This window comes from Gadus morhua, chromosome 1, assembly GCF_902167405.1.
Source record: "Gadus morhua chromosome 1, gadMor3.0, whole genome shotgun sequence".
Taxonomy (NCBI): Eukaryota; Metazoa; Chordata; class Actinopteri; order Gadiformes; family Gadidae; genus Gadus; species Gadus morhua.
This window is the reverse complement of record NC_044048.1, coordinates 27,090,905-27,112,839: the sequence shown is the minus strand read 5'-3', so window position 1 is coordinate 27,112,839 and position 21,935 is coordinate 27,090,905. Positions and strand designations below refer to the sequence as shown.

The 21,935-nt window shown below is 45.2% G+C and overlaps 2 protein-coding genes across 3 annotated transcripts in view; both read left to right on the top strand.

The window, feature by feature from the left end:
* The first annotated feature begins 885 nt into the window (after positions 1 to 885).
* Positions 886 to 7,101, top strand: si:ch211-251b21.1 (PBP2_iGluR_non_NMDA_like domain-containing protein). The gene is made up of 10 exons (XM_030364887.1): positions 886 to 1,080; positions 1,310 to 1,382; positions 3,163 to 3,194; positions 3,277 to 3,456; positions 3,549 to 3,772; positions 3,965 to 4,059; positions 4,530 to 4,747; positions 4,868 to 5,087; positions 5,913 to 6,163; positions 6,562 to 7,101. Exons 2-10 carry the CDS (start codon positions 1,319 to 1,321, stop codon positions 6,658 to 6,660), a joined length of 1,383 nt encoding a protein of 460 aa, XP_030220747.1. The 5' UTR covers positions 886 to 1,080; positions 1,310 to 1,318; the 3' UTR covers positions 6,661 to 7,101.
* Positions 7,102 to 8,073: 972 nt separating this feature from the next.
* The window catches only part of LOC115552271 (MORN repeat-containing protein 1), a 42,368-nt gene continuing 28,506 nt past the window's right edge, over positions 8,074 to 21,935 (top strand). The window contains exons 1-9 of one of the 2 annotated variants that reach the window (XM_030368197.1): positions 8,074 to 8,176; positions 8,404 to 8,475; positions 8,771 to 8,869; positions 9,267 to 9,377; positions 9,810 to 9,900; positions 10,216 to 10,303; positions 17,814 to 17,910; positions 20,779 to 20,922; positions 21,259 to 21,373. In XM_030368197.1, the coding sequence (XP_030224057.1) occupies positions 8,101 to 8,176; positions 8,404 to 8,475; positions 8,771 to 8,869; positions 9,267 to 9,377; positions 9,810 to 9,900; positions 10,216 to 10,303; positions 17,814 to 17,910; positions 20,779 to 20,922; positions 21,259 to 21,373 (893 nt within the window). In that variant the 5' untranslated portion in view covers positions 8,074 to 8,100. The remainder of the gene's footprint in view (positions 8,177 to 8,403; positions 8,476 to 8,770; positions 8,870 to 9,266; positions 9,378 to 9,809; positions 9,901 to 10,215; positions 10,304 to 17,813; positions 17,911 to 20,778; positions 20,923 to 21,258; positions 21,374 to 21,935) is intronic. The other variant, XM_030368206.1, reaches the window with a different exon arrangement.

Genomic DNA, 21,935 nt, shown 5'->3' with positions numbered 1-21,935 from the left:
TGAACTGTTATATGTTCTGAAAGTTGGACTGTCATTGGCTCAAATACTTTGAGCAGTATCAATTCATTTAGATGCATTACCCTGATGTTATGCGTTACAGAACCTGGACTAATGGATTTGGCTAAGAAAACACCAGTTCATTGCTTTGTTCATCTTATTTGTCATGTGTTTTAAAAAGTTTGACCATTAACAACTTCCCTGACGCCAAGACCAGTGTGTGTTTGAATCTAGTCCAACAATGCTTTACCATTAACCTCGCAGCTCTTTCTGCAAAAGGGCCCGTGTTTCCCAGAGACCCCAGATGGTAACCCCAAAAGTAACCCCAAAGTTACAGCTTTATCGACCTGAGCCAATACATGTTGTGCACTAATCATTCAAACGGCTCCCCTGTGTCATAGAATTTCTGGAAGTTCAGGTAATTTTCCAATCCAAATACCGGACAGGAAATGTCAGGGAATCTGCCAGATTCTTGAGACAAGTCGTGGAATATCATGGAATTAGATCCGCCTCTATAGAAAATGATAAACAACTATAGAAGGTACTTCTCCTCCCATTTTTTCACGTTCTGTTCATTGAATAGCTGTACCGATGGGATGATTCTGATCATATATCTGTTTTAACCAGTAACTGACCAGAGTCCTTATTTGTTGAATAAAAAAATACTTTTTCATCAAAAAGAAAATTTCTTATTGTCATACGTTTAAAAAGTTCATGGAAATTTCGACTTTTTACTGAGGGAAAAGTCAATGAAAAAAGCCCAGGGTGAGAGCTCCGTATTAGTTCAGCCAAACAACTGGAGGCAGTGGATTGAACAACAATGTTATGCTCCTGCTTCTGTGGTGATTCAGCCCATTCTCCTCCCCTCTTCTCTCCCTCCCTTATAACCCTGCCTTTTTTTGTCCTGTTTGAGCAACACCCTGACAGTCCCACTCCTGCGACCAGAGACAACACAGAGAGAAAGTGGAGCGCCACTTCTAGCCCCAATCAGTTGACAAGAGGCCGCACACATAGAAATAAGTTCAGTAGAGTTGATTTCTATTTTTTCGATCATTTTTCATCTGTACATTTCTTTTGTCTGAGGTAGGTCATGTTTTTCATACTTTATTAGGATTTTCAAGAAATGGCATTTAATTATTTAAAATAATTCTATAATTGATTTGATGGACGATATTTTTTTTCCTCCAAAGTACTTTTGGACAATGAGGAAATTTCGAATGACACCTGCAAAGCCACACCTTTATGTAGCTGTCAATGCAACTTAATTGGTATGGTTTTGTGTATTTGTGGTTTTGTGTCTTTGTTACTTTAGGCCAGCATCATGGAAGGGTACCTGGCAGTTTGTCTGTGTGTCACAGCCCTCATCTCCGCTCCACACACCACCAGTAAGACATACGCAATACCACTTCTTCTGACTCCTCAAAGCACGCCGATATTCTATGCACACACCTTTTAAGAGTCATATTTTCCCTATAATTATGTTTGTTTTTTGTAAATGGTTTCTGTATTTACCTTGCCGAGCTCTGGTTTGTCGAGGATATAACCTCGGATGAATCCCAGGAAATTTTGTCGAAAGAGTTTTGGCCCCTGCCATCAGAATTTAGCTGTTACGTAACGATAAGAAAATAAGAGTCCTTTTGAATAAGAAAATTGGCCTGGAAGAATAATAAAATGTTTCCGTTGTCTAACATCAGATGCTCGTCCAGACAAAACAAGGCCTTTGCCAAAACCAATACCCTGTGTTTTTATATAACCCTTTAACGTCTTGGAATTGGGTTTCTTCAGGTAAAATGTGCATTATTGTGAATTGTGAATTCCAAAAAACGACCTGTGAAAAAGTTGGAGGAAGAATGAAACTATCTGCTTCTTGTCTGAGGTGAAGGGGGGAGGGGGGGGGGGGGGGGGGGGGAGGGGGGAGAGTGCTTGGGCCAACTGCCATTTCTCACGGCTGAACCGGGATGAATCAACTAACGTTCGGGAGGGTGGAGGAGATGGAGGGGGGGGGGGGTACTGTGGCCTACTGCCATTTCTCACAGAGAGTGAACCGCGATGAATCAATTAACGGTCTGAGGGTGGAGGAGATGGGGGGGGGTTGGGGTTCCATCGGGCCATGAACTGACAGGCATCTCCGCCTGTCGTACAGGGGTTCATGCCATCCCCTCAAGAGCGGGCTGTCATGGAGTCATGGAGTCCTTCAGCTCCGACGGTTCTGTGAGGGCTGCATCCATGCTGGAGCAGCGGTCCTTCTGGCACGTCTCCTCACCCCTCACTCTCTCTCTCTCTCTTTCCTCTCTCGGTGTTCCTTCCCTTGCTTCCTGCCTCTCTTTCTCTCTGTCCATTCTCCCCTTCTCCCATCCTCTGCGTCTATCCTGCATCCTTCCCCTATTTCTCATAACGCCATCTTCTCCCCCCATCTCCTCCCATCCTCCTCTATCCATTTCCTCACTCCACCACCTCCCATCCTCCTCTCCCCCATCCTCTACCCCATCCCCACTGTTCTGGCTCTCACTCCCTCCCTACATCATCGCCCTTCCTCCACCCTCTCCCTCCACCCTCGTCCCACCCGTCAGTCTACTCCGACTGGGTTATGTTATGTCTGAGGCGGACACAGCTCCACGGGGGGTCCCGGGGCCCCAGCCAGGAGAGTCACCCAGAGCTGAATAACAGCGAGGTCACCAGACCCACAGTGGGGTGGACGGGGATGACTAGACCAGTGGGTGCAGCAGAACCCTCTCTAATTTGGTTGTTTTCCTCTAGGAGCAATTTTTTTCATTGTTTCCGATTTGGATGGAAATATAATGTTTATACATACATAACAAAAACACAAAAAGAGAGAATAGGTTTGGCCACCACACATTGATTTGTGCAAACCTGGGTATGATTGAAAGCAGCAGTTGTTGTTGTGGTTACAGAATGTAGGTCTTTTCAATGAGAACTGGTATTGTCCTTCTGTTGGCTTTTCACATAGTTCCATGGCAAATAACAAGGATCTGATATGCTTCGTTAGGACTTCAGAGTTCCCGGCCTTTAGATCTAAGTGGTTTAAAAGCACAAAAGAGCAAAGAACTGGCTTTCAAACAAATCCGCTTTTAATTTGCGCCGGTGCTAATGCCCAGTTTCTTCAATTGCAGTTTGAGTTGAATTGATTGTTTTTCTCTCTCTTAGGTGCCAAGGAGCTTTCCATCACCACTATAAAGGTATTTATCTTCTCCCTGGTGAACAGGCTAATAAAAATGACTAGCCTTTAAGGTAATCATTTCAGTGTGTTCCTGTCCTCAGGGCGACCCATACACCATGTCCCGAGGCACTGAATTGGAGGGTTACTGCATCGACCTCATCTCCAAGCTCTCCCAGAAGCTGGGCTTCACATACAAAGTCAACCTAGTGAAAGACCAACGCTACGGCGCCCTCGATGCCAGCGGCTCATGGTCTGGCATGATCGGGGAGGTGATGCGAGGGGTGAGTATCTAGGGTCGAACGGCGCCCTCTAGTGACCAATCCTGTTTTCGTGCATCTTTATCCCTGTGTTTTTGGTTCTCTCTGTGCTCTAGGAAGCTGACCTTGCCGTGGCTCCACTGACTGTCACGGCGACCAGAGAGCAGGCGGTGGACATGACCACACCTTTCATGCAGACGGGGCTGAGCTTCCTCCTGCGTAAGGACATGGCCCATGAGGAGCTCAACCTGGGCTTCCTGTCACCCTTCTCCATGGAGATGTGGATTGGGGTTCTTGTCGCCTTCCTGCTCACTGGCATCTGCGTCTTCCTGGTGGCCAGGTGAGTGAGCGCTTCCATGAAACGTCAGTAGAAACGGATGTTCCTCTCATTCAACATTATGATTATACCCTTTTTTTTTTACCCCATTTTAACTTGGGTGCGCTGTTATTATAGAAACAAGAAGGTTCCTCTCTGCCTCACTTCGTCAATACATCCAAAACTCAATCCAATTCTGATATACGGTTTGCTCAGGATCAGTCCTAGAGAGTGGGAGCCAGAGTCCGAGGGGCAAAGCTTCACCTTGGTACACAGCTTCTGGTACATCACTGGGGCCCTCACCCTGCAAGGTAAAGCAGCCCTCCACAAAAGTAATACGATCTCAAAAATGTATATATTTTTCTTGCCTTCGAGTAGATTTGTCACATTGCACTCATTGTATTGCTTTTTACTTAATGTTCAGTTCCAATTGGTTGAACCCTGAAGGCCAAATTATGCTTCTGTATGAAATAACCATTGTCACTGCACAGTGGGTTTCTATGGAGATGCTTGCATTTATTGTACTTCGCTGGTCATTCGGAGTGGTCCACAATAGGTTTGCAAAAATGTATATTTCAGTCACACCTGATTATCTTCATAATGAAGAAGACGCAGGGCTGTAGTTATATTTTCTGTAGTTACAGGCTGAATAAGTGATGTAGAACCTGTAGTGCTCCTGCGCCATTGATTCGATCCTGAAGTATAATTTGACCTTAACCATTAAAACCATGAGGACCTCGCTTCCAGTCAGTCACTATGTTCTGTATTTAATGTCCCCCAGGTGCTGGTCCTCACCCCAAATCGGTGTCCGGTCGTCTGGTTAGTGCCGTGTGGTGGGTGTTTGCCGTTCTGCTGCTGGTCTTCTACTTTGCCAACTTCAGCCACATGCAGCACGCCGATAACAAGCACGTGTCCATCAAGAACTTTGAGGACCTCTCTCACCAGGACGTCATAGAATACGGAACGGTGGAAGGTGGCTCCTCAATGTCCTTCTTTAAGGTGTGTTGATATCCTGGGTTCAGTCCCCAGCCTACCTGCTTTAGGCATCCATGAGCCAGATGCCTTAACCAAGAAACCTCAGTAAGAGAGCCGATTGTTAACAAGTCTTTTCTTTGGCAGAATTCAAACAACCCAGTCTTCCGGCGTATCTACCAGCACATGGAGCGCGGTAATACCTATGTGGCCACCATGGAGGAAGGCATTACTCGTGCTCAGGAGGGGAACTTCGCCTTTATCGGCGAGGCGGTGTCTCTGGACCTGGCCGCGGGTCGCTACTGCACGCTGACACGCTCCGAGGAGCTTGTGGCCATGAGGGCCTACGCCATCGCAGCACCCGTTGGTAAATGCTTGCCGCCTCACACAGCTACTAAGTGATTGTTTTTATTAGGTACAGGTCATTAAGGAGCAGGTAAGGATTAGAGATATCTTGCCCAAGGATGCCTACAGGTAGGCTGTGGATTTGGGGTTTTTGAAGCCAGAGCCTTTCAGCTAGGAGAAAAAAACAAATCATAACCGCTGATCATATTTATTATTGTTTCATGTCGAGAACTTTGTGTCCTGCTGGATCCTCTTGTTCCTCTTCCTCCCCTCTCCTGATTGGCTGAAGCCCCAATGTTGCTCAAGGCACCTACCAAATAGGTGAGCAAACCGCCGATTAAAGGGCAGACTGACTCAGTCGGGGAGACAGGTAGGATCTGGGATGAAGTCTGATCTGATAGCAGAGTTTTCATGTGTCGGCCATCGCCCGACGATGCAGCTCGGTGAAAGACTGATCGTCCAGACCAGTAGTAGGTACGTTGGCCGAAGTTGGCCCGACTTTAAAAGTCACTTACTGGGTCCGGGGCTTCAATATACCTGCAGGAATCCGAGAGAATTGCGCCTAGCCCCCACCCGCTCAAAAAAGACATGTATCCTATTGCAAGTCGCTTAATGTTTGTCGCTTTGAATAAGAGCACCTGCTAAACGACTAATGACTACTATTTAGTCAAATGACTCTAGAGTAAAATGACCAAATGCTAAATAGCTCTTCTGATAAAGGTAACAAGGCCTTGAACGAGGCCTCCTAAGCCCTGGACCTTCCTGGCTGGGAGGTCATTTTCTCTTCCCTCAAAGTTCACCACACCTCGGCCCCTTGTTTCCTTCCTTCCTCTACTTCCTTCCTTAGATTCGCCGCTGGTGAAGAACCTGACGGTGGCCATCCTGCAGCTCAGTGAGGGCGGGGAGCTCACCTACCTGCGAGACAAGTGGTGGCCCAACAACTGCCGGGAGGGCCAGGATGCTCACTCTGCCAACGCACTGGGGCTCCAGAACCTGCTGGGCCTCTTCCTCCTGCTGGGGCTGGGCCTGGCCCTGGGCCTCCTCGTAGCCCTGCTTGAGCTCCTATCCAAGGCCCGGAGCCTGGCCAAGGATGGGAAGGTAATGGTGACTGTAATGGGTGGTGACACGTTCCAGGTTCAGAAGGAATGGCGGAAACAACTTCCCCCCATGATATACAAGGCTGTTACACCGCCTTTCATAATGTGCTCTATAATGACAGCCCACGTGGAAGCGTCAACACAGATTAATCAGCCGACGGGTCGGTACAGACAACCGGGTAGGATGTTATGTCAATCCATCTACAACACCTGGTGGTAAAATGTGATAATTTGACCACACCTGGTGCTAAAACAGAGACCCTTTAACGGTACCGGTCAGTTGAAAAAAATAAAATAATATCCAAATATAATGGAGACTCAGTATTGTCCAGCTTCTTCAAGCTTGTGTGTGTTGTGTTTAAATGTGTTTTGTGTGTGTTTCTCTGTTTACTCCTCCAGAAGTCGTGCTGCTCAGCGCTGTCCACAGAGTTAGCTCAGCGTTTCAGAGGCGGGGCGGAGAGCGCGGACCAGGAGATCGCAGATAAGAGCAAGGCGTAACAGAACGCCATCAGAGTCCAGATGCCCGGACGCTCATAGTGGAGTTTCAAAGTGGAAGGAACTAGGCTGAATGTAGGACCTCATTCTGAATGGAAGCAGCTATAACTGACAGAGGTTAATTTTTCCCCAGTGAGAATAGGTATTCCATTCCTATAGATTGCTTTTCTTAACCGTTCAAGTAACTGTGAATGCACCATTTGAGTGTCAAACGATGTCAACGTTCAAATATTTTGTCACTGTAGGCAACTATTTAGCAGGGCAAATTAGCCATATCCAATGCTATCAAGAAAGTGTGTTATGCAATGAAAAAAAACTATTGTAAGGTGTTACATTCGCTAGGCTATAGTGTGACAGCAAGAATCCATAGGCAAGAACAACTTCAGCCTACAAAGTATGATTATCGGCATTTCACATTAAATAAAGGATTGATGAAATAAAGAGTTTTGTGAAAGTGGTATGCTTTGGAAACATGAACTACTATAATGGCATGTCAAATGTTAAGAATATATATACCCTACATATATCATATATATAAATATCTAATATATATAATGTTTACCACAGCCATAGTTTACTTACTTTAAAGAGGACCTATTATGCTTTTTCGACTTTTATGACCTATAAACGTTGTTATAATGATTGATAGTCATGTTTAACCATACTAAAGTGTCAAATAATGATGTACATGCAGTTCGACGTATTCCCTGCTGACAGTCTGGGGTGGCTGGGCAGAGCGCTAGACACTCGGAACAACGTTTGCGATTCACTTGTTCACATTTCCGGGAAATCATCTACGTGAACGCACTCCTGCAACGCCCCCATATGCCTGGTCAAATCTGCCCACTCTGCCCCCGCGCGGGGGTCTTCCCTAAGGTAACCAATCACAACGGAGTGGGGTTGGCAGGAGTGGGGCGAGGGGGCGGAGAAGGACGAAACCGAGCGTTGACAGAGAATGCTGAAAGCGCCCAGATGAGAGGAAGAGTTTCCCGAAAAACTACATCGTTTTTTGTGCTGTGATTCGTGTGAGGTTGCGCTATAGGAGTCATTAATAATAAATGAAGACCAGAAAATTAGCATAATAGGGGCTCTTTAATGAACTAACGTTTGGCCTTATGGCATAAATGGTCATTGTACTGCATAAAGTTTATGCAGTACAATGACCATTTACATTTCTTACATGTTTTATATATTTACAATTATTTCACCTTATTTGCCACCCATGTTTGAAGACGAACAGTATGCAGTACAATGACCATTTACATTTCTTACATGTTTTATATATTTACAATTATTTCACCTTATTTGCCACCCATGTTTGAAGACGAACAAAGTATAGCTTATGTATGCCTCTACAATTTACCTTCGTATATTGGTTTTATTCGTTTTGCAACTCTTTATTGTTGCAAAGCGGAGTTGCAGTTGCTATGGATCCGCGTTGTCATGGACGCAATCAAATTAAAGATGGAGTCCAAGAAAGCGAACTATGTCGGAGAGGTCTCCAATCAAAAACGTCATGGTAAATACATTACTTTTAGTTTTAGAGAGTATCTCCGGTTAAGCTTGACAGTGCTTGTTATAATCCTACAAAGTATGCCTAATATTCATTGAATCATCAATTAATGTATAAAGATATGACAATTGGTCGATTTACAATCCATGTGACCAAGGTATCGTTAGAGTTAGCGAGAGATAGTGTGTTATTAACTATCCAGGCTAACTCAAGTCCCATCAATATCCCAATAGGCTACGGAAAATATGTTTACCCAAACAGCTTTTTCCTCTATGAAGGGGAATGGAGCATGGGGAGAAAGCACGGTGAGTTAAGTTCTCACCCAGACTACATTTTAAACTTGAATATCTCGTCTAACGTTCATGTGTAGATCTGAATCACAAAGTTAGGCATTTTCAAATGTCTGTTCATCCTACGAACAGTTTGTTCAAGCAAATACTCAAGTCTTTATGAGATAAAGAATTCATCTGTTTTTTTTCCTCGTGCGGGTTACTGATTAAACAAGCAAGGATTATGTTAGGGTTGTGGTGTAGATTATGGATTATGTTATGTGTCTTTATTGACGGGTATAAATTGCCGCTGGTTCTTGTTTTGGAGCAGGCCTTGGCAAACTGATGATGAAAGATGGCAGTTTTTATGAGGGGGAATTTATCTGCGGGGAGATTGAAGGAAGCGGCCTGCGACACTGGGCTAAAACGGGTAAGATGCCTTCAGGGTCTCGATGTTAATGTTGATTATGCCTGAGTTATACGAATCATAGCAGTTATTACGCCGCTGACATGATATTGTCAGTAAAAAAAAAGAGGACTGCACACATATGGCAACCGTCTGCCCTTAAATTATAGGGTAACGATATTAAAGTGGTAATAACATATTCTATATGATAAATGTATTTTAATGAGAACCTTTCTGTTATTCCAATTGTTCCATATATTTCCCTCAACTAAATCTACAGTACTGTATACATAAACAGTTTTTACATCTTATTTATGCATATGTTTGTTATAGTCTTCTATATTAATTTAGTTTTGACGTAAACAGACTGATATAGCTATTCAAACCAGGCTCATATGTTTATTCAACGTCTGTTTTGAAGGGGATTCTTACTCTGGAGAGTTCAAACAAGGTGAGCTCCATGGCTTTGGAGTACTGCAGAGAGCCAGCGGTGAATCATATGAAGGACAGTTCTGCTGCGGCCTCAGAGAAGGTGGGGAAGGAACGCATTGACGAGGAAACACTTGTTAATAAATTTAGTCCCAACTTTCCAAATCCCTTTGGCTGTGACGATAATCCCACATAACCTGGAGACGTATATATTGGGTATGAAATGGCCCCAGAAGTAATTTATTACAGGATTTGTGTGTAGAGCATTTTATATATAAATATATGTGCATATAATAATACATATTCGTGTGAGAGAGAGAGCGAGAGAGAGAGAGAGAGAGAGAGAGAGAGAGAGAGAGAGAGAGAGAGAGAGAGAGAGAGAGAGAGAGAGAGAGAGAGAGAGAGAGAGAGAGAGAGAGAGAGAGAGAGAGAGAGAGAGAGAGAGAGAGAGAGAGAGAGTGTGTGTCAAAAGGGGGCTTCAAGTATTAGGGACTTTATTGTCATTACACATGTCAAAAATTAACAAAATCCTCAGGTCACGGATCCCTGACAGATTCAGATGGCCATGCCTACCTAGGCTCCTTTCACCGGGACAAGAGACACGGGGAGGGCCGCATCGAGTACAGGTAGGAACCCTCTGACCAACAGTGTTTTCTGGGTTGTGTACAGGAGGTACCGCTGCATGTGGAACAAATTTAGTGATTAGAATCCTTTGACATATGAAAACAACAAATAGGTGTGCTGATTGATTTATAGGTTCATATTTCTTTACCAGGAATAGTGGACATTGGGTTGAATATTACACCGTAAAGTCAGTCTTGCTTTACCCCGCATCAAAATAATTATATATCTTTACTGAACTTAAACAATATTAATTTATTGGAGTTACATTCCGATTCAAAATGTGGCTTGATTCCGAGTGCTACGCTTTTATTTTGTAGTAACGGGGACCAGTATGAAGGAAGTTGGGTCCTGGACCAGAAGCAGGGCCAGGGAGTTCTGCGCTGTGTGGACGGATCTCTGTACGATGTGAGTCTCTGCTGTGGTGCACCAAACACTAGCCTATCCTCCACGTCCATCTTAAATGTATTTACCCCTTTAATTTAAAAGACTCACAAATCTTTTACTATTAAATTACTATAATAAGTAGTTCGGATTACTTAACGTTGATGGTAACTTTCACTTAGTCTTAAAATGGGATAACTCCTTTACCTGTGTGCGGCCACTTGGGGGAGCTGTTGTTCTTTTAATTAGATGCTAATTCTGAGCTCAGTGAGGCAGATCCACCCGTATTCTAATACGGTGGTTTTGACAGCTCGCTAGCTGACTATGTGGACACATAGTTAGCCATAGGACACTTTGATTATGGGACAATATTTGTGCAATGATAATTGGGCAAAGCATGTTTTCCTAGGCTCTGCAAGCTATCTTAGGGTAAGGCGTCTCATCAAACACAAAGTGTCCTATAGTCTAGTAATCGTCTTGATGGCTTGAGTCTACTCTGCCGTGTATGACAGAGCTATATAGGTATGAAAGGGAGTCACATGTAAGTTTCCTGGTCCCTGTATTCCAGTTTTGGACTACAGATCGACAGGGGGGCAGCAGGTCTAGTGAGCCTTCCCTGCTTCTTTGTGGAGCTTGTATAGTTATAAAGTGTTTCTCGACCCAATGTGCATTCCTCCACTGGTAATTAATTTCTTGCAATGCCAAAGTATAATTGTGTAATATTCTCTTTATTGCACAGGCCTAATTAGTGCCGTAGCAGAGGATTTTCTATTTGATTAATATAATAATAAGGCTACATCAATAATGGTATTCTCTGGTATTTTTCAATGCAAGGTCAAACATTACAGTGTCTGCTGTAAATACAGTATATAATACTACTACTTCTACTATTTTGATCATCCGGTAGTTGGGAGTTATCTTGAAAATGCTCTTGTTATTTATACATTCAGTTACTACAAATAGACTTTTAAAAGGTCTAACACTGGCATTGTTAAAATCTCAGGGATATCATCATACAATTTACGCTATGCATATTATTTACACTACGCGCATTATATAAAATCTTGACTAGTCCAAGTTTTTGAGATATGGGTCAAGTTTGTGTGTAATTTAACTACCATGCAGCACAACGTTAACATTATTTACACCATCCGTGTGTTTCTGATGTCTGTGTTATTTAAACCAGGACCTTTGGTGTGTACGGAGACCCATTTAAGCTTCACACCCCTATTTAGCTAGTTTGGTTTCTAGAGAGTATATGCGAGAAAGCAAAAGAGGTTGTCCATCACAATATTCTGAATCAATAACTATGTGCTCTGTTGTATATCTGTAATAGTTCTCACCTGACCGAATGACCAGTGCTGCCTTGTCTAACAGCAGCTGGGCCATCTTTCTCAGTGTATTCTAACCTTTCAGTCTTTTGGTTCTCCGACTTTGGCATTTTGACAATTTCACTACAGTTCTCGGCTCGTTAATCCAGACCCCCACGTAGTTCTGATGTCGCTTAAGGGGTTGCAAAAAATCTTTTCTTTTTTCGCATTACCAATGTGGTGCATAGTGGGGCCATTCATTCACATGAGATGTGTGGCAATGACCACACTAGAGTATAAATGGTGAAGGGAGAGATGGATAGACATGTACGCATTCACCAACCCGTTGGCTTGGGGGGGAGGGCGGCATCAGCCCTCTTCCCATGTTGGCCGGGCCTGCCTGAACAACCCCCCTCCCCCCACAACCTCTCCTCCTTCTCCTGGCGGGCCCCAAGTACACTAGGCGGAGTGGGCTGCACTGGGGGCCCCTAGAGCAGGAAGTGACAAAGAGTGATTGGGTCCGGGGTGGCTTACACCTGCTGCTGTACAGGAACACAGGAGGGACATTAGGAAGAGTGCCATGCTATTGCTTGAAATAACCATTTGTGTTTTTTAACAAATTCTGTCCAGACTCCTCAGTTTATACCATGCCGCCCGTAGCCACCCTGCTTCATCCATGTTAATTGATGGTTGCAGACGTAACTGTCCTTTTGAGCTTAAATAAAATACAATCTGTTCATTAATCCCAGGGATAATAAAGTACACCTGATAGTAAACTAAGCGAAATATGGGGGACATAATACAGGACAGTGATAAGAAAAACTAATATTTATTTTATAAAGAGTTTGTTAGACTTAATTAAGACTTTAATGTCCCCAAGGTGCAATTATTTTTACAACAGTAGTCATAGTAGTACAATTCAAAACAAAATATAAATAGATCATTCTAGCATTATAATCATCAGAGATAGAACGCATAACATGTAGGACTCTTACTGAAAGTGAACATGAGGCAAAATCAATGGTGTAATCTGGTCAAATTAATATCAATGAATGAATATCAAAGCATCCCAAAGTTGGGAATCTGCTTTCTGATCAAGACAAGGTCAGAGAGAGAAACTGAAGACAGGTATTGCGCAATCATGTGTAACGGGGGAGGAGACCAACTTCTAGGTGGCAGCGTCAGCCAAAGCGTCATGACGTCAGCCCTGTCATTTCCAAGGCAAACAGTGTCCCTGTGAGATGGGTGTGCCAGTCACTTGCTAATGGCCATTTCTGATGCTATAACCATGCATAGCGCTGAGAACAGGTTTTCCTGCAGATGTGAGGAAACCACTCTTCTTCCATAGCCATAATCATGAGAAACCCTAGCTCAGGACGCCAGCAGGCAGACGGTGAAGAATGTCGAGCCCTGATTTCGGGTGCATCTCTGACGTAGTGCGCTGTGTTGGAAGAAATAAACCCAAAAAGGCTTTGCCTGATGGCTGATACTCTCTGGTTCCTGTCCAGTGCACCCAGCAACACCGGGACCATAACTCAATAGCTTCATGCCAAGTGGATTTAAGCCTATGTTTGGTGAAAGTCACCCAACCTATAACCAAGCAGCCTGAACCCAGCATTTGGGTGATCAAATTGACCAATCATTATTTTTTGCCAAACAAGTTTTTTCAAGTTGATAAGGACTTGTGATTTGATATATATAGGTGTCATAAAATTGGGCCTGTGAAGCCCTTGTAGACTGTAACTATTAAGGGGGTGATACAAATTAAAATGTAGTTGAAAGATGGCTAAAGTTAGATAGCAGGGCCTTCAACTTGTCAACACGGAGAACCTAATCTTGAAAATGTAAATCTCATCACTCAGCCATCTGCCATCACTCACAACGCTTGTCATTTAAGAAACTTTCAAAAGTAGAAATGCCTTCTACGACCGGCAGTAAAGCTGGCAGGATGGCAAGCCTAAAATCCGGAATTGATTGCACTTCCTTTCTTACAAATAATTTTGAATTTCAAATATGAGGTGGGGGAGAGGAGGTAAAGGCAGACGGAGATGGACGTAGACATAGCCAGTAATTAGAGCGATGATTGATAACCCAGCAAGGAAACCCAATGGTAAGTCGATTTATATCATTATATTATTTGCTACTTACTTAACATGTATTTAATAATTACAAAAATAGTTTGTTAACATGCTATACATTTTATAAAAAAACTTATATTTTGTGTTGCTCTCCATATTATCATGGAGAGAACCTCATTACAACATATCAATGGGTATACTTCCAAGAAACCGAGTTACAGTCCTTTTCTATTATTATGTAGGGTTAGCTATGACAGCTATGGAATGGATAACCATTTTTCTAATCTCAGGTTGGTGCATTTCCTTTTAAATCATCTTTGGATGTTTGCATTAAAGCTTCAATGTGTTTTTGAGCAAATGGTCTTACCAAAGGATGTTATATTTGTTCATGTTTATGTACTTTTTCTGTTTAGCACATTGTCATTCACAATTGCTATGCATACTAATAGTAAATAATGTGTTATTATTTTCCCGATACCCGGACTGTGTACTAGCCCATCCTTATGTGCCCACTACCGCCAACACTACTTGTGGAAAAGCCCCTAAAATGGTCTAATGCGCAGCACTACTGCAGAGAAAAGGGTTTCAACCTGGCCACTGTAGACAGCATGGGAGCAATGAAAGCCTTGCAACCCCTGATCGGCAAACAGAGCTATGTTTGGCTAGGCCTCCATGGTGGTAATCCGATGAGGTGGTATTGGTCCCTGGCAGACGAGGATTTCTACAAAGAGGGTAAGAGAGATTACAGTAATTTTTCGTTAGGTGCGGATAGTTATAGCCTAGTGACTTCCAAGGATGGCCAGTGGTCATCTACGAATGACTCTTCTAGCTCCTTCTTTTTCATATGTTATGATTGTAAGGAATCAGCTGTTACGGACAAACTAATAAAATATCTTAGAAATTCTCGTGATTATTGACCACACACATTTAAAAAGAACGAGATGATAGTATGCACACGATCAGATCATTGTATGTTTCAAGATGCAATCAAATTTAAATGAGTTACACACGTCCCTAATAATGTCTTTCTTTCAGCTAACAAAGAAGGTCGAGACCGAACTGTCCTAGTCCCTAAGCTGAGTAGGGTTTTGGCCACAGGACATACCACACAGACCTAGTCAGCATAAGGAACCCAGCAGAGAACCAGGTGGTCCGAAAAAGAAAAAGAAAAACATGCACTGACCATGAATAATGGTTTGGTGAGGCATAGAGCAAAATGTTTTTGGTTGTATATTGAGATGCAACAGCGGACCGAGGGACATAAGATAAGGTGGACGAATCCGCCCGGCGTGCAGGTCTTCACCAAGGTGCAGCGTCATCAGGGAGCCTGTGACACTTTAAACTGAGCCACTGAACCAGGGGAACAACAACATCTCACTCATGTGTATCGTTGTACGACTATGGGCACATAATTGATGAGGGAATGACTATGAGAGATTTGTTTGATTGAGACCTCTGTTGTCCCACTTCCACTACTTTAAACCCTGGTCCGATATTTAATAAGGTGGTAGACATGTGTGTTGGAATTTGATTAAACTAGGTTCTATAGATTGTATTTTAATCTTAAATATATATCCATCCATTTTGAGCATCTTGCATTCAGTTCCTGTGGGCTTTTTCATAAATGTACATTTAATTATAATAATAAGCATAGCTATTATTCCCAATCAGGCGAAACATGTCTTTGCTGGTTGTATGTGTAGATTGCTTTAAATATTAAGAGGGTGTGTAAATAGTGAATAGGAAGCATGGATTACAATGTTATGCTGCCTTTCATGCCTTTTACAGTAGAATTTACAGTAGCTCAGAAGCTAGCAGCAGCTTACGTATTATCATAATCATCGACTGTTCCATCATTTACAGTTATGAGTAACAATTATATATTGCTATACTATGCAAAAATATGCTTTTGAAATGATTTTACAGTAGCTCAGAAGCTAGCAGCAGCTTATGTATTATCATAATCATCACTTGTTCCTTCATTTACAGTTTTGAGTTAGAATTATATAATGCTATACTATACAAAAATATGCTTTTGAAATGATAAAATATTTTGATTTCAAATAAAACTCAACAAAGTCAATATTTGGTGTTAATTTAACCTTTTTCTTAAAGATAAGTTTAAAGGAGCCCTGAAACTCCCCTCTTTCTGTGGATGGATTTGGAGATGTATGCTGGGTGGATAAATGAAAGGATTATAGAGGCTGGATGGATAGATAGATGAAGGATGGATGATCAGTAGGTAGGATGGAAGGACAGCTCCTGTACAGTTGACTCACCCTATCCCCGCCTTTCTCCTGATCATAGCTATTTGCACAACGGTAAGAACCGCAGTCTTTGGTAGGCACCACAGCCTATTGTTCAGGCACAAACTCCATGTTGCTGTTGCAGTGCATCTGCTTGGCAAACACAAGGTCTCTACCAGGAAGCTCTCTCTCTGCAGACTCAAACCCCACTGGGTGGATGACCTGAGTCTGAACCTCCTAATCATTCTCCGGGCCTGATTGATTTCGCTTCTTCTTTAGAAGGGGTTGAAAGAGAGAGAGGGAGAGAGAGATGATGGAGAGAGAGAGAGAGAGAGAGAGAGAGCGGGAGAGAGAGAGAGCGAGAAACAGAGCAAGGGAGAGAGAGATGTTATTGATTGACCCAGTGTATTTCTTCAGACATCTGTCTGGAGAAATACAAATGCAGCCAAAACAGGGATGGGTGCTAACCTATCAGGTGCTAACTTAGCAGGTGGTAGCTTAACAGCCCCACTATGCTAGCTAGTGTAGTAGGAATGCTGTGACGGGGATAACATGGCGCAGCAGAGCTAGTGCAGCAGTGATAGCATAGCATGGCTACTGTGGCAGTATTAGCTTAGCAGGATAAGCATATTACGTGCTAGCCTGGTGGGCCTAGTGTAGCATATTAGCTTAACATTTTCTAGTGCACTAGTGGCTAGCGTAGCGGGGCTAGCTAGTGCACAGTCATCAGCCCCAGCCTGGAGCCAAGACACCTGCTTAATAGTGGTTCAACAGATGAATCCCTAAACCCTCAGATTTCCTGCCATCCCCCCACCCCCGCCGCGGCCCCAATTTTTTCTCTCCCATCATCAGCACTTTAACGCACCCACACGCATGTGCACACACACACACACACACACACCCCAACCACATGCTCACACACACCCTGTTTTCTTTAAAACTTTTCATATAAATATAATCACTCTGTTAAGATCATGATGACTCATCTGCATTCAAATAAAATCAAAAATACTGTACAGTGAACTGTCTCTGTTTCTCTGCATCTCTCACTCACAGGCTCTTGGCTATATTTTTTCTTTACATTTTCACAACTTTTTTCTCTTTTCTTCTCATCTCCCCCATCATCTCTCTCGGAACCTTTCCTTTTGCTGTGTTCCCTCTCTCTCTCTCTCTCTCTCTCTCTCTCTCTCTCTCTCTCTCTCTCTCTCTCTCTCTCTCTCTCTCTCTCCCTCTCCATCATCTCTCAATGTCTCTCTCCCTCAGCCATGGCCTAGTTTTCTGCTGGGCCCATTCGAAGCCTGTAGCCCGGGGCCTGTTGATGTGATCGGAATTACAAAGTCTAATGGACACGTCACCACTTTGAAGTGCGGGCTTGAAGAGCTTTGAGTCTGCTTGCTCCCTGGGATACGCCAGGCAAAGTCTACGCATTGATCCCTCTCAATGTGTTTGACTTTGACGGCTTCTCCCTCTCCTCCCCGTCCCCCCCACCACTCTCTTCTGCCTTCCCCCATTCCTCTCACATTCATTCTCTTTACCCCGTGATCTGGATTATCTTTTTGTCTCTCAATTGCGCTCAAGCACGAACAAAAACCCTACGCAGGCATTCCTGCGTCTTGCATGCTTTAGCCTTGATGCGCAGGCTACCCTGTTTCTCTCTGCGCTTAAGCTTCTCTCGTCACTCTGGGAATGAAGGTGCCTGCTTTTCTATCTTCCTCAATGGAGTCTCTTTGACTCAAGAAGTCCAAGTCCTGCTTTGTGGGAAAACACATGGCGATCTACCACAGTGTCTGTGTTTTTAGACCTAGATTCCCATATTTGTTTATAATGCTGAATATATAGTTAGTTTTGTTATGTTGACGTAAGTTGCGTGTATGCAATCAGCGGTCTGTCATGTTTGCAGGGCCAGTGGCGTAACAACCTGTTCAACGGCCAGGGAATCATGATCCATACCTCTGGGATGGTGTGGGAAGGCATTTGGACCAACGGCAGGCCCTTGGGTGAGTCCCACAAGTTCTGGGTTCGTTCCCCCCTGATGTCCACAGCCGAGCTGTGGTCAGCCTTGAGTAGGATGACCCAATCCCAGAAACTCTTCCTGCTTCTTTATTTGCTGTAAGTCACTTTGGAAAGAAGCTTTTGATCGATGGCATGATAGTGAATAGGGGGTGTTCATGCTCCATCTCCACTCCTCCACCTCCACACCAACTCCTGCTCCACCTCCTCCTGCTCCACCTCCTCCCAGCCACAAGTATGAACATCAGCTTGACTCCTGGGAATGCTCGGACCACCCTTTAGTCCCACACACACGTACACACACAAACAAACGCAGACACATACACACACACACACACACACACACACACACACACACACACACACACGTGTGCACACGCTCTCGCTCTCACAGAAGTACAAACACGCACACACACGTACACACCCACACACTCCTTCTCTTCTAAAATATGCGTGATTGTGTGTCTGTGTGTTCGTACATGTCTTCGTCTGTCCGGGTGTGTGCGTGTGTGTCTGTAGAGTGTATATGAATATATAATATGTGTGTGTGTCCGTGGGTGTGTTTGTCCATGTGTGTGTGTGTGTGTGTGTGTGTGTGTGTGTGTGTGTGTGTGTGTAATAGAGCAGCACAAGGGCCTCCACAGTGCATTATTGATGGTCCGCGGGGAGAGATCAAAGAGGGCCTGGTGGCACCAGGGGGGGTTGTGGGGGGGGGGGGGGGAGGTAAGGATGATGAGAGGGTTGATGAAGGGGCGGTGGTGGTGATGATGAGGGCTAGAGAAGGTAGATATCATTGCACTCATGGTGTTTTCAAAACACCTTCAGCCCCCCTGCCGTCCGTCCGTCTCTGGAGGCTGCTTCTCACCGGTCCCGCCCACAGAGGGGTGGCAGAGCAGGGGGGGGTCGAGGGGCGCAGCGCGCTGGGTCCCTGCTGGGTGACGCTCGCCCTCTACTAGGTCGAGGCCACCACCTGCGGTGCAGCGCGGGGCAGAACATTAATTGCTCCCGCTGAGTTGTTTGCGTTGAAAAATTGGGATTATTATTGCTGTAGCCAGGGTGTTAAAGGACCAAACAAAGGGAGTCGTGGTTCATCCACAACCTACTGGTAGGTATTCTGCAGCATGATAGCCTTACTCCTACCCGGTTGTTAATTCAGTGCCTCCTTGGATAAAGCATCTGCAAGATATTTGTATGTTTTTTACGTATATTTCATGTTGATGTTTCGGTATATTACATAATGCATAATGAACGTCGCTGAACCCTTCTTTGCTTTCAAATACATCTCTCTTTCGAGGCTGTGTGGATTGTTTCTGGTAAAGTCTTATGATAGTGCATGAGTTTTGCTTTAAAACGAGTTATCGCTTTGATCGATAGCGGCCAGGCGTCCCGCCTTCGACGTGGTCCAATCCGGGCAGGAGTGTTTTCTTATTTATGGTGTTTCTCCCGCCCTGCTGGCCCCTGCTGGCCCCTGCTGTGCAGCCCTTATGACACCAGCGTAAATTGCCTAAACAAGGCATCCGGTGCCTGTGGCGCCAGTTAGCTCTTTATGGTAATACCTGCTGTCAACAGACGACCCCCATCGGCCCCCCCGCCATCCCCACCCTCACCTCCTCACCACACCATCCACGCCTCAAGTCAAGTGCATTATATTTGAATAGCCCTTAATCAGGGTTACAGTCTCAAAGGGCTTCACGGGCCGTACATTGGTAACGACCCCCACACCCCTGAAGAAAAATTGAAGTCAAACAAGCGTTCATGTGGAGGAGAGGGGGCGGGAGAACCTTAACACCGGTGTGTGTGCGTGTCGTAGCAGGTGTGTGAGATTTAATGATCAGTTGGACATAATGATCAGTCAGACTTAATGATCAGGATTAAATGAGCCTGACTTGTTAAATAGAGAGAGAGAGAGTAGGGGACGGGGGTGTTTTCCGATAGCAACGTCATGTGTGTGTGTGTGTGTGTGTGTGTGCATGCGTATCAGCAGTGCGCACGCGTGCGTGCTTATCTGTGTGTGTGTGTTTGCGTTTGTGTGTGTTCTTCGTTGACATGATCTGGCCTGACGTGACATATTCCTCATGACGACGACGTGACCAGACCAATGCTGTCAGGGGTGGGGGGGAAGAAAGAGAGAGCGAGAGAGCGAGAGAGAGAGAGAGAGACCTGGAGAGCTGCGTGTATGCTAATAGCGATGCTAATGATATCATGTAAGCGCGAGACGGCATGTCATGCGCCACTCGAGATGGATCGCAGCACTGCTTATCTCATGTCGTATGCTAATCATGCTAACCTTGGGAGAGAGCGCGAGCATGAAAGAGAGAGACCCAGAGAGAGAGAGATGAGAGAGAGAGAGAGGGAGAGACAGAGGGAGAGACAGAGGGAGAGAGAGAGAGAGAGAGAGATGATAGAGAGAGAGAGGGAGAGACAGAGAGAGAGAGAGAGTGGAGAAAGGGAGAAACTGGGAGAGAGAGAGAGAATGAGAGGGAGAGAGAGAGAGTGGGGAGAGGGAGAGACTGGGAGAGAAAGAGAGAGAGGGAGTGAGAGAGAACAAGAGAGTGGAGGAGAGAGGGAGAACTGGAGAGCAAACTAGACGGGGGGAACACGAAGTAGTCTGACTGTATAACATTGACCCTCTCCGCTCTGAGCAGACGCTCAGCGGAGATTAAATGAGCATACACTCGGGGGTCTCGGCGGGAATGTGCCCGAGGAGCGGGAAACCGGCTCCTCTTCCCGCCTGGGGGGGCTCGGGGGATGGTGATGGGGGGGGGAGGGGGGGATGGTGATGGGGGCGGGGGTCTGGGTGAATGTGAATGGTTTTGATTAGCCGCTGAAATGTGTGTATTCTGTGGATGTGACAGGTGGCGCCTCCATCATGGTGATCGAGGGAGGAGGGGAAGGAGGAGGAGGAGGAGGAGAAGGAGGCGTTTTGGCAGTTGTCCAGGGGAGGGCCTTTTGCGTGGAAGTGCGGCTGCAGACGGCGGACGCGGGCGAGACCGTCACGAGTAAGGAGGAGACGAACCGAGCAAAAAAGAGCGGAAAAAAACAAATCCAACCAGACCAGACAATAGCGTTGAGTGTGGAATGGATGAAGCCCCCGCTGATGAGTGCCATGCAACGCTCAACGCACACACACAAACACACACACACACACACACACACACAAGCTATTGCTGATAGAGAGGGGGTAGGGGTCTTTGAACAACTTCTGGTGTGAAGTTGTTATTGTGAATGAACAGTCCTTATAATGACTTGGGTTGTCTTTTTGTCTCCTGGTACTGAAACATATCACTGGTCTGTCATTCTCCTGATATGTTGTTCTCATGCATGTTGTTCTCTAGATGAGAGTGGGCGGGTGCTGCAGATCACTGCAGGGGTCCGGGTGCCCAAGCTCCCCCCCTCACCCCCCCCTGACCTGCAGGGAACCGTCAGCCCCGCCCTCATCAACACACCCTTGTAGGTGACACCACGCCCACTCTCTCCTCCTCCTACTCTTTCCCCCTCCCTAGACCATATCCTACTTCTCCTCCTCCCACAGACTCCCTCCTCCTCCTCCTTCCACTGTCCCTCTCCTCCTCCTACCTCTCCTCTCCTCCTCCTTCTCCTCCTTCTCCCACTCCTCCTCCTCCCACAGACCCTCTCCTCATCCTACTCAATCGACTTCATCCCCTCTCCTTCCTCTTCCTCCAGTAGAGAAGGAGTAGAATGCGTGGAGGACCCTTCTTGTTGACTCTTTCTCCTTGATCTCTCTTCCCGCTCCTCCTCCACCACCTCCTCCTCCTCCTCATCCGCTCTAGCACCCCATCTGTAGGCCTGCTTGCGCTCCACTGTGGGCCCGATGACACACCAAGCTCTGTCTATTCTTTCCTTTCTCTCATTTTCTGTCATCTGCTGGATCTTTGCCTCGTCTTTTTAGCCCACACATTGAGCCAGATTCAATGTCTCCCACTTATTCGTGGGACGGGCTGGTAAATAATATGAATAATGTGTCTGAACAAGGTTTATCTATTCTGGTTCA

What these genes read in the sequence shown, in the direction of transcription:
- si:ch211-251b21.1 (XM_030364887.1), top strand. Translation starts at nt 1,319, where the DNA reads ATGGAAGGGTACCTGGCAGTTTGTCTGTGTGTCACAGCCCTCATCTCC. An exon ending in TGCGTCTTCCTGGTGGCCAG is followed by an intron (nt 3,773 to 3,964) that starts GTGAGTGAGCGC and finishes CGGTTTGCTCAG; the next exon opens with GATCAGTCCTAGAGAGTGGG. An exon ending in TGGGGCCCTCACCCTGCAAG is followed by an intron (nt 4,060 to 4,529) that starts GTAAAGCAGCCC and finishes AATGTCCCCCAG; the next exon opens with GTGCTGGTCCTCACCCCAAA.